This window comes from Gopherus flavomarginatus, chromosome 14 (assembly GCF_025201925.1).
Source record: "Gopherus flavomarginatus isolate rGopFla2 chromosome 14, rGopFla2.mat.asm, whole genome shotgun sequence".
Lineage (NCBI taxonomy): Eukaryota > Metazoa > Chordata > Testudines > Testudinidae > Gopherus > Gopherus flavomarginatus.
This window is the reverse complement of record NC_066630.1, coordinates 20,407,023-20,419,653: the sequence shown is the minus strand read 5'-3', so window position 1 is coordinate 20,419,653 and position 12,631 is coordinate 20,407,023. Positions and strand designations below refer to the sequence as shown.

General features: G+C 40.0%; 1 protein-coding gene across 1 annotated transcript in view; it reads right to left on the bottom strand.

Annotated features, from left to right (window-relative positions):
- Window positions 1-4,512: 4,512 nt before the first annotated feature.
- The window catches only part of SLC7A10 (solute carrier family 7 member 10), a 76,290-nt gene continuing 68,171 nt past the window's right edge, over window positions 4,513-12,631 (bottom strand). Inside the window, exons 9-11 of the mRNA XM_050922829.1 lie at window positions 8,834-8,983; window positions 8,213-8,390; window positions 4,513-6,577 (exon numbers count right to left, since the gene is read on the bottom strand). Coding sequence (XP_050778786.1) covers window positions 6,450-6,577; window positions 8,213-8,390; window positions 8,834-8,983 — 456 coding nt within the window. The 3' untranslated portion in view covers window positions 4,513-6,449. The remainder of the gene's footprint in view (window positions 6,578-8,212; window positions 8,391-8,833; window positions 8,984-12,631) is intronic.

Here is a 12,631-nt window from a genome sequence, read left to right as displayed (position 1 = left end):
TGAAATATCTCCAATGTGAATGGACTTGTAATTGCAACTTTGCAGTAACTTGTTGATGCTTTTTTCAGAGTGGTGAAAATAGTATCCTTCTATGACTCTTCGCCTTACTCTGTTGAGGTAATTGGGGGTGCAAACTCTCATAATTTGTGTTTTAATTAGAACAAAAAAGTAAATTTCTTTGTCACATCCATCTTTTCACTGGCTTCCAAGCTGCTGTAAAGCTAACTTCAAGGTTTCTCTTCTGGTTTATAAAACTTTAAATACTCTTGTAAACTTTGTACTTAATTTCCCTTCTCCTCCAGTTGGATTTTCTGGATGCCGGATTGTTGGAAGTGCTAAGAACAGCGACAGAGCATTTTTCAACACTCATCATGGCCCTATAAATATCAGTATTAAAGCACAAGAGACTGTAAATCCATTTAAAAACTTCATTTGAAGCCCAATTCTTGACCCAACTTTTTCTACCAGTAATATGCTCAGTTGTATTTACTGGAGTTTAAGGCAGCTGGGTTTTGTTTTTGTGTGCAAGTGACTGTAATACCACCTGGGTTTTTTTTATTAAATAAATAGAAATGGGTCTATTTTTCAGCTCTAAACAACCCTATAACTTTGAGGTAGTTTATCCATCCCTAAAAAAATGTTGCTATTGAGGTATAAATGGTACATAATTCTCTCTGTGGTCATGGCATTTCTTTTTGAGAAGTGAAAAATTAATATCCAGCTTATATGGATTTATATGTCAAGTAAGGGGAAATTAGCATATTGTCAATAAAGAGAATATTAATAATAATATGATAGAGGAGGAGGAATCTAGCAATGTTTCAATTAGGATACCAAATATCTTGGGATTGCAGTGGTTCTGAACACCACCGGTTTCATATTTCAATCTCTTTTGAACGCTATTCACTCTGTTCTATCAAATATCAAGAGATTCCTGACATGACTTTTTGTGTCAAATGGGCTCCATTTTCCCCACCTTTCCCCTTTTATTTAAAATACTACTGTGGTAAAAACTGGCTGACTAGGCTGATAGTTTGCTTTAAAATGATAACAAGAACGTTAAATTTGGACTAATAAGCCATTTTTTACCATCTTGAGGAATGCTAGGACAATAATGAACATTCTAAAAATACCTAAGACAGAAAGAAAGACAGAAGTCTGGGTAATAGAAGTTTTAATGTCATTTCCTTCACTTATTTAAAAAGATATGAAGTCCATCTTAAATCATTAGATCTTTTTCTTTGGTGGAGCATTAAATTATCTTGCTGGCTGGGCACGTTGATTTTGAGTCAAATATTTTATAAATTAGATACTAATGTAAACATTTTTAAGTATGATTTTGTTGAGATTATAAATGAAGCTGTTTGTGATCACTAAATAGAACATGCTGAAACAGCTTTCAAATGAAGTGATTATGGATTAAAGATGGGCCGAAACTAAAACCCTGAATCCAAAACATCTCTAAGTTCAGCCTCCTGATTTTAAGCCCAGAGGGTTCTTATTTTTAAAGTATGAAAATGTAGCGGAATCAGGAAAGATTTCAGCCAAAAACAATAAACAACTGTGAGGCAATTGGTCCTTTAATTCTGATTTTCATTTCCTTAAACAAACAAACAATCTAAGTGAAACCATGACAGCAGTTGCAGTATATTATTATTTGTGCCTTTCTCATAACAGCACAGGCTTGTTGCTGAAGAGTTCTGCAAAGCCTAAACTCCAACCAACTTTCGTATCTTCATTGTTGGGGGAAATAAACTATTGATGGTAAACTCTATATAATTTGCTATCTTGTGATATTGGAAGGGGAAGGAATCTTTTCTGAAACTGTCACTGAGCATGAATTTTAATCTAAAGAACATCAGAATCTTGGTCATGAAAGCCTTGAAAGGCAAAGGTAAATCATTCTTCAGCACCGTGATGGGTGTCCATCCTCTGTCAAAAATGTGGCTTCATGTATGTAACTTTCATTTGCAAAGCTACATATTTATAAGATTATTTAAATATGTAGTCTCTCTAGCATTTATATATGTATATACATAACACACACTTTCTCTCTAACTACATATATATTTTAATAATCTCTTGATTAACCGCTTCATACAAAGAGAGGAGGGTATATTGTGCTTCCTTGTAAAATATCTACTGTCTGAAAGATCTGGATATATACCATCTGGATGTATATATTTAAAATAAAAACACATTCTAAATGCTAAATTCTGTTGAAAGATGCTTTCCTTGAACTTGCCTCATAGTCTGAGTCTCAGGTTCTGTGTATTTGTAGAGAGTAGTCCTATGGTACTTGACAAACTAAGAGACCAATTAAATCCTTAGTTGTTGTACCAAGGCCTTTAAAATACAGTAAATCATGATACTTGCAAATTAAAATTGATATGGCTATTTTAAAAGTAGTAAATATGATCATCTATATTTCTAAAAGTTACAACAAAGTAGTAGCTATTGGAATATTGCTTAGAGCTATTCTATGATTTTGCATTTTTCAAAAGATTCTTTGGTATGAAAATGGTCACATTTTTACATTTGCAACCACCATAAATTTACCAAATAAGCCACTACTAGAACTGTAAACATATCAATTTGTTACAGCTACCAACCTACTAAGGTACCTTCTATCAGCATCTGGTGGTAAAAAAATTAAGGACAGTTTCTTCATTGAACATAGGTGAAATGTGGAGTTTGTCTTCACAGGCAAGGTGAATTTTTGTGTGAGCACATTAGAAAAAATAGAAATATACCAGAATTTGTTCCTTTTTTTCCTGTTGCAATTATACTAGAAACACAATAGAGTTCTTTTTCTTCCCCTTTGACAGTAGGACTTTGCTAAGTTTAGCATAAATATCTGGTTATTGTAATGTTGTTTGCTGTGTTGGTCCCAGGATATTAGAGACACAAGGTGGGTGAGGTAATATCTGTTATTGGACCAACTTCTGTTGGTGAAAGAGAGAAGCTTTTGAACTACACTGAACTCTTAACACCTTGAATAGTCTCTTAGAATATGTGTGAACTACTTATGCTAAACACTCTGTTCCACCTTGTATTTAGTTGTGATAGTCAGGCTATGTCTACACTGCACTTAAGTCGTTCAAATTTTTTCGGTCAGGGGTGTGAAAAAAAATCCCCCAGAACGACACAAGTTGTAATGACAAAAAGCGCCGGCGTGGACAAGGCTTCGTTGGCAGGAGACGCTTTCCCGGCAACGAAGCTACCATCCCATGTTGGGAGTGGTTTTAGTTTTTTGTCTGGAGAGCTCTCTCCTGGCGACAAAGAGGCACTACATTGCTTATCTTACAACAGTGCAGCTGCAATGGCACATGTGCATCGTTGTAAGGTCCAAGTACCTTTTCCAATGCCTTTCTGTGCTGTCTATGCTTTTACTAAGGTCTTGCTTGTATGAGAGTGTCATAAACAGACAGTAAAGGGTTAAGAAGTTCACTTAGCCTAGCTGACACCTGACCAGAGGAACCAATTGGGGGACAAAATGTTTCACCCAGGAAGGAGGAAAGAGTCCTTTGTTCAGTTAGTTCATTAAGTTCTGTGCCAATGTGAAAAAGATCAAGAAATCACCCAGGGTAGTGAGTATTAGAAAAGGAATAACTTAGCTTATGTTTATTTCCTTTTGTGACATTGTCTTTTTGCATTAGAGGGATAATCAAATTGGGTTTTCTTCTGTGTAACTAAGGTTCTGCCCAGGGGAACATCCTCTGTGTTTTAAATCTGTTGTCTGTGACAGTAGCTTGTATGCTAATCTCTGAGGTATTTCTTTTACACTTTTTCCTTAATTAAAAGTCTTCTTTTTAAGAACCTGATTAATTTTTTCCTTGTTTTAAGATCCAAGAGGTTTGGATCGGTGTTTACCAGGAAATTGGTGGAGAAGTCTCTCAAGGTTAACCAGGGAAGGGTTACAGTACTTGGGAGGGAGAGATTTTGGGGGGGAAGACAGAGTTTCCCAAATAACTCATAAACAGCTGTTTTTAAATAATTTGGGTGGTGGCAGCAACCAGATCTAAGCTGATAATTAAGCTTAGGGGTTCTCATGCAGCTCCCCACATCTGTACCCTAAAGTTCAGAGTGGGGGTGAGACCTATGACAGAGAGTTTTACCAGTTATATCACTCTGAACTCCCCTGTGTGGCTACTATATGAGTGATTTTGGTTTAGCTTAAATCCTTTTCCAAGAAACAAGCTAAACCCAACCCTCTCTTTCCCCAGCTTTTAATACTATAAGTGGGGCCCTACCAATTTCACTGGCCATGAAAACACATAATGGACTGTGAAATCTGGTCTTTTGTGTACTTTTACCCTATACTATATAGATTTCATGGGGAAGGCCAGCGTTTCTCAGATTGGGGGTTCTGATCCAAAAGGGAGTTGCAGGGGGGTCGCAAGGTTATTTTAGGGGGGTCACCCCTGCTTCTGTGCTGCCTTAACAGCTGGGCAGCCACAGACCAGCAGCTGTTGGCCAGGCACCCAGCAGCGAAGGCAGCGTTTCGCCAGCAGCTGCACAGAAGTAAGCATAGCAATACCATACCGTGTCACCCTCACTTCTGTGCCGCTGCCTTCAGAGCTGGGTGGCCAGAGAGTGGTGGCTGCTGACCAAGGGCCCAGCTTTGGAGGCAGCAGTGCAGAAGAAAGAGTGGCCATATCATCCTTACTTCCGTGCTGCTGCTGGCTGCGGCTCTGTCTTCAGAGCTGGGCAGCTGGAGAGCAGCGTCTGCTGGCCAGGAGCCCAGCTCTGAAGGCAGCACTGCTATCAGCAGCAATGCAGAAGTAAGGGTAGCAGTACCCCCCCACCCACAATAACCTTGTGAACCCCTACAACTCCTTTTTGGGTCAGGATGCCTACAATTACACCACCATGAAATTTCAGATCTAAATAGCTGAAATCATGAAATTTATGATTTTTGAAATCATATAACTGTGAAATTGACCAAAATGAGCCACGAATTTGGTAGGGCCCTAACTATAAGTGTCCATAGGGTGGGGAGGAGGTTCTTGTATAACTGTCACTTTTAAATTCACACCTTAGGTTATACTGAAACTTTCCCATGTAGAGGAGGCCTCAGATAGATGGCCTGTCCTAGAAGCACCAATGATTAGCCAATACTTGCTCTATTGGCATTTGTTTGTTAAAGTAGCACATCAAATGTACAGACGTAAAGATTGTGGTACTTGAGGCTGGTGTTTTTGTTTTACACAAATATTGCTTGCAATTCCTGTTTGAAGAAAAAGTATATGCTATAAGAAGTGACTAACCAAGTTTAAAATTTGTTTAAATACATTTTTTAAAATCTGAAAGCTTGTCTCTTTCACCAAAAGAAGTTGGTCAGATTATAAAAGATATGACCTCGCCCGCCTTTTTTTCTGGTTATTGTAATAACAGCTGTTCAGATTTCATAATACAAACCCCAACTCCTTGTTTGCAAAACTGCTTGAACACTGAAGTTACTTTAGATCATATCACAATTTCCATGGTTTCTTTACATAATTGAATGATGACAAAAATGATCAAATACAGTGTAGAAGTTATACATTCAGCTCTAATGTATTCTATGTAAATACCCTGGATAAGCTCTTAGGGTATGTCTACACAGCAAAGAAAAGCCCATGCCAGCTGACTCAATCCCGGAGGGCTCAGGCTGTGGTGCTGTTTTATTGCTGTGTAGACTTCTGGGCTCAGGCTGGAGCCTGAGCTCTGGGACCTTCCCACATGTACGGTGTCAGAGTCCAGGCTCCAGCCTGAGCCTGGAAGACTACACAGCAATGAAACAGCCCCACAAGCCCAAGCCGAGCCCCACGAACCGCAGCAGTGGGTTTTTCTTTGCTGTGTAGACAGACTCTTACTGTTCGTTCTAACAATGGTCACAATACCCAAACTTGCAAATACATAGGCTTGGGTGTAACTTTGCCCTCAGGGGTAAAGTTATTCATTGCAGAAGTGTTCGCATAATTAGAGTTTTTTAGATTGTAATTTGAAAACTACATGGGTCATGTGGGGTCTGACCCTGTGCCAGTGAAATCAATTAGAGTTTTGTCACTGACTCCAGTGGGAGCATGAGTAGGACCACAGGCTTCCCCTATTCCACTGACTTTCCCCATTTTATTTTCACTATTGGAGGAGGCCCCAATCTTGAAATTTCCAGATTAATCTGCTTTACAGTACAACCCTAAGGCTGCTGGAATTGGTGATGAAGAACTTAGCTTACTGTACCTGCACTAAACTTCCTTGCTGACTGAAATACAGTCAGAAATAAATAACCAGCTCCTTATTTTATTTTTTTAGGAAAAGCTAAGAGCTAAATACTGTTGTAAAGGTGTTGCTCATTTCATGGGCTTCTGTATCCAATTTCTAAAAACATATTTTTTGTTTTCAAGAAAAACTCTTTGCAAAAATCAACATGTAAACAAAAAACTACTTCTGTCTCATCGATTGCTTCATTTCTTCAAGGACTTTTCACTTCCTGGTAGCTGAGAATGAGTGAAAGGCAGATCATCCTCTTCTGGAGCTCCCTCCTGAGGGTGGACGACGAAACACAACTTCTGTCCCCAGTATGTCATGGATTCTGTGAAAAACACAAACTCACTTTGTTAATGTGATTGTTTGAGAGGACTCAGATAATCATCTCTGATGTGAGCACATATACATTCAAAGCTCTGCTGTTTATGCAAGTCCAAGTATGGTGAGACTTACCCCAGCATACCATATTATTGCTCTTTTCCAGTTAAAATGATGAATTAATTTTTTTCCTAAAGCATTGAGTCTTGAGAGTCAAAGGACCCTTAGGGAGTTAGGCACACAATTCCCACTGACTTTCATAGGGTGGAAGGTTCCTAACCTTTCTAGATTCCTTTGGACAGCCTAGCCTTAAAGCAAAAAAAAATTTTTTTTTAAACCTCAAAGACCTCGTTCTAGCTAAGAGGTATGACTGCTGTGTGATTTATTTTCATTGGAGTGGTAGATCCTGGCTTTCCTGTCTTATGCATGTGGGAAGTCTGGCCGTACATTGGGATGTATATCAGTAACGTGCTGGGGGAATGAACACATTCAAAAGCGGCACAAACGTATGGTGGGAGTGGGATAGAGCTAATGTCTGATTTGCCAAAGCACTTAAGTGTTGGTTTATTATTTATTTAGCACTTGAGCTCAATGAGACTTACTCGCATGCTTAAAGGTATACTCCTGAACAAGTGCTTTGCTGAACAGGCCAAATAAGCAAGCTGGATGAATGGAGGAATGTGCAATGTGAAAGAGGGGCAGAAAATATGCAAAGGGAGAATTACAGTACCCTAAATGAACAAGTTGTAGCATCATAAAAATAAAATTTGACATCTCCTGCCTCTTCGCACAGCTGAATGCTCATAGTCCAGCTGAATGGAGTATGTCAGACTGGCTCAGCGTACTTCTCTGGGACCTGGCACTGAACCCAGGCTATCCCTATCTGGATACCATTATGAAATAATGATTTCAATAAGGTTACTTTTTGAATATTTCCCCAATGTACAAGCCACTGAAACCTTTGCTAAATTCTAGAAAGTGGTGTATTAATGAGAGAACTTTTGCACATGGGATGTCAGCTTCTTTGCAGAGAAGAACGGGTAAGCTAGTAGTGCTCTTCTGTATTTTCCTGACAGTCACATGATAGCTATACCTCTTCACCACACTCTCTCTCTTTTTTTTTGCTCTCTCTAGTCTGTTGATTTTTATCTGTTTCTCTATTTGCATTTCACAGCCTGACCTTAGCATCCTTATGTCTTATTGAAAAATTAAGCACTGAAATGTCTGTACTTTGAGAGAAACCTAGTTTCTTCTGTGTACAGGTTTAAGGTCTAAAAATTGGCAGGGGATTCTTTATCAATAGGCAGTTTTCCTATGCTCAGTTATAAATCTGATGATCTCTTGTGCCATATGCATCACGTTTTCCTGCTTCTAGCTTTATATTGTGTATTGGCATTAAGTTCTCTTTCATGTGGTCAAGAAGTAAATAATTGGGGTAAAATCTAAAGACTTTGATCAGCAAAATCCTGTCCAAAGAGCTCCGCAGAGCTGCATAATTTAATGGTAGTTTTGGTGAATGCCACACGGTCACTGGGACCCTTTGTGGATTGGTAGAAATGTAGACCTGAGAGGTTGAAACAAATTCCTACATGTTCACGAACAAACAGTGAGGCTGAATTAATGAACTATAATGTGTTCTTACCGGCTAGCCTATTTACACACTTTGGTTTATTTCTCCAGTACACTCCGAGAAAAAACACGGGCACTCCAGTTAATATGATAATTAGTCCAATTCCACAGACGACTGGCTCAGAATAGAAACTGAAGATCAGTAGAAATGCCCAAAATAGCAGGTAAGTGACTGGAACAAGGAGATTCACCTAAGAGGGGAGGGAAGAGAAGAGACGTACAGAAATGTAACAGCATTCTGCAAGGTATACAGGGGAGAGGCAGTGAGGGCTAGTGGATCGAGCAACGGATTGGGAGTCACAAGACTTGGCTTCTACTTCTATTTCTGGCAAAACACAGCTGTGTGAGTTTAGGCTTCACCTCGCTGTGTCTCTGTTTCCTCTCCCATCCTTTGTCTGCCTTGTCTCTTTAGACTATAACTACTACTTGGCAGAGACATGTCTCTTGCTGTGTGTTTGTATAGTACCTCCCACCACAGGGCCTCTAGGCACTGCCATAATAAACAACAGGAATAATAATAAACAGTACTTCAAGGTTTGATATGGGATTTGAGGGATTTGCTGTCGTTGACATATTCTTTAGATTGTTAATCGGAAGACCATAGGACTAAGAAATTTGGCTTAAATATGTTCACCTTGATAGGTCTGAAGATTTTGGGTTTCTTCCAGCGCAACACAATCAGGCCTATGATTGTCACTCCATAGCAGAGGTAGTTAATAAACGATACGTAATTAATTAATGTGTACGTGTCTCCAACAAGCATGATGATAATAGTGGTCAAACACTAAACAAGAGAGAAGCACATTCTTATTTGAGTCATCACCAGAAAAGCTTGCTTAAAAACAACAACAAGCAATTAAGTTCCTTTTATTTACATCCCATGCTAGGTGTTGCTACTGACTCCTATGTGTCTGTCTACTACATAAAAAGGGTGCCACAAAAACCCAGGATTGAATGGTGCCTATAGATCTATTTATAAAAATGCATGGAGAATGTTCCCTGAAATGATGCTCCTAGTCGTGGTCATTCAATAACCCCTGTGCATACTTGCAGAGCTCTCCTCACTAATAACATGAATGGCTTTGACAAGTACTTGAAGCCCAATATTCAAAGGGGCTTCAAACCAGCCTTTGCATGTGCAGAACTGCGAGTGCCAATTAAGAGGTTGTCTTTGAAAATGTTACTGTTGATATTGGCATTGGGTAAATTTGATGACCCAGATCAAACAATGACTAGAGGACACACCAGAAGTGGAAGGAAGTGGCCTGGATACCCAAAGAGGTAATGTGCGTGGAGTAAGAGATAGCCAGGGTGTGTGTAGTTCTCCCCATTTTTCCTACAAAATGACTGTGCACATTTTTAAGGCCAAACGCTGGGCTTGACCCTGCACAGCCACCGAGATGGTGGGTTCTGAATAACTTCAGTGATGGTCTGCTGCATTGGGGGTGGGGAACATGCGGAAAGATGAGTCTGCAACCTGTGCACTGTGAACCTCATCCACGGGGCCTTCCGGACTAGCATGCAAAAAGTTTCAGGGTAGCGATACAGGGAGTGTAGCTCATCAACCATGAAGGGGCCTGTAGCATCCCTGGTGCAGCTATGTGGTTGAGGGGTTTTCCATTCCTTTGCGTCTCTTGAGCACTGTTGGCTGAACTCTCAGCACAACCCAGATATTAAAGCTTTTTACAACAACCTTGGCTTAAGGCAGAATTTGTGATACTCTGTTCAGAAAGCAGTAGAACATCTGCAATGCACCATAGCTGAAGAATAGACAGCATCAATATTAACTATGTACTATGTTAAAAATGAACACTCTTGAGAAAAGGTCTGATCACATGCCCCCTGCTCTGCAGGCAGCATATTTCTAGTGTTTGCACTTCATAATGTATACGATCAGGTTGCTCACAATGGGAAGAGGGTGCTAATGAACAGTAAGACCAATTAAGCTGACTGATTTTTAACTGGAGAATGCTATAGGATCTAAACTGGTGTAAGCTTTATTCCCAGGCAGAAGCTTTCTGTAACTCACTAACTTTAATCACCAAAACTTCCCCCTTGAATTGAAGTTTGTCCTTGCTTCCTAATGAAATCAATGGAGTTTTTAATCGTGGACGTCAGAGGGCACAGGATTGATCCTAAGTGCTGCAGGTGTAACTACACTGGAGAACAGAGCACTTACTGTACATGCTTTTAATGGCTTCATTCCACCAATTTCTGTTATGTGTGTTTTTAAAAGCTGCTAAACTCTATGACAGGACTTCTGGCAAAATTAAAGTTGCCTGTTATGGGAAAGGATGGGTTTCTTGTAGACAAACATTCTGTGGTTAGTACATTTCTTTTTTCTAGGTGACCCGTATATAGTATAAAGAATAAAAGCTTTAGCTTTTCTTTTCTGTTTTCCCAGCCACTGGGACACACTGAAAATGACCTAGATCATTAATCTTTTTTGCATTACTACTGCTTAGAAACTGGCAGGTGGAAATTTCCATGTATCAGCTTGCTTATTTGTACTTGCTTTGTTTGTGAATAACATTATTAATGCTAATAGAGCTGGCGTACTGTTTATGGGCCTGATCCTGAGAGGTCTTGAGTGCCTCACTTTCCACTGACATTAGCCAGGAGTTAAGGATGCTCAGAAGATTGCAGAATGGGACCCAATTTAGGTAATTATTCCTCACTAAACTTAGGTTTTTCAAACATCTTTTGATCACATTTTTACCTGTATTCATCAAAACTCATATGTATTCTGTGACAGTGCTGTGTTCAAAAACTATAATAATCATTCATCCATATGCAGTGTAACTGTCATACAAATGACCCAAAACTATAAAGTATCATCCACTAAATTCCAGAATCTGAGCACCTGCAGATCCCAAGGTGGGATCCTAGAACTTCTCGTGATTTTGCTGTCCATTATTGTGAGCCTTCTCCCTGCTCAGATTCCTGATTCCCATGACTAGCTGGTTTGTGGTAATACCCCTGAAGGTGGGTGGCTCTCATGTGCCACTGACACCAGCAAATAATGCTAGAGATCCAAGTGTCTCACCACTCCGCAGCTGCTCATGTGAATCCCTAAGGGGATCTCGAGACCTTGTGGACTTTCATCCTGAAGCTGGTGACTTGAAAAGGTTTAAAATAGAAGAGCATAATATTTTGTCAATGTCATGTAATACCTCCATCTGATTTGCTGTAGGTACTCTCTTTGATTAGCTGGTTTGTGGCAAAGCCCCTTAGGCTGATGGGATCTCAGGTGTAGGTGACACTAAGGCAATCAGATCTTGTGTTCACTATATAGGGATTTGTCTCCAGCATAATCCTGATCAAATGACCCTGTTGCCAAATTGATTGGCCCCCATTTCCCCTTCAAATACTTTCTTGAGTTTTTAGAGTGGAGAGTGTTGCTTGTGTGCCATACTGTTTCCTCTGATGACTATCCTGGTGGACAACAGTGCCATGCATAATGCTTGGGAAAAGTTTCAAAACGTGTGACATAGGGTGACTGTACATCCTGTTTTGGCCAGGACAGTCCCTTTTTAAAGCCCTGTCCCAGCCGTCCCGACTTTTTTGGTAAAAGTGGGCATTTTGTCCCATTTGCTTTTGCTAACTTGATCAGCTGGCAAGAGCAAACAGGACAAATTCCCACTTTAGTCAAGAAAGTGGGGCACAAAGGAACATGTGCGGGTGGTGGCGGTGAGCAGCAATGCTAGCTCCACACAGCGGGGGAGGCAGGGCTCTAGTGTGGGGCGGGCAAGGCTTGAGCGAGCAGCAATGCCAGCCCCAGCCTTTGGGAAATATGGTCACCCTAATGTGATAGCATCCAGAATCATGGAATCATAGAAGTGACCGCAAAGGTCATCTAGTCCAATCCTCTGCCAAGGTGCAGGATTTGCTGTGTCTAAACCATCCAAGACAGATGGCTATCCAGCCTCCTTTTGAAAACCTCAGGTGAAGCAGCTTCCACGATCTGAATTTACTGAGCTGTGCACCCCAGTAAATAGACTTTTAAATGGTTTGAACCCCATTCACTTTAAATTAATGGCCACCTTGTTTAAACACCCGATTTTGGAAAGGAACAGCAAAAACATGATAATCTTCTGAGACCTTAACTAGGTCTACCTTAATGCACAGGCTATGATTTGTTAAAAAAGTCCTGATGCATTAATTAGATTTGCCTAAAGTCTGACATAATTTGCTGTTGTAACTGTGTATAGTATATTACTTTTATATTACTATTTATACAGAAATGAATATTTCAGAGCAACATTAGTACATCCTGAGATGTAAAATAAACCCCTGCCACTGAATGATTCAGTCATATGCAGTGTTGGTTCTGTAATTTGCACAGTAATTTAAAGGGAATGTTCTCTACAAACTGAGTAGCTGGCACTTGTTTGATTTGCCAGTTCTGCTCTGCACAGGGAGCTTGCTTATG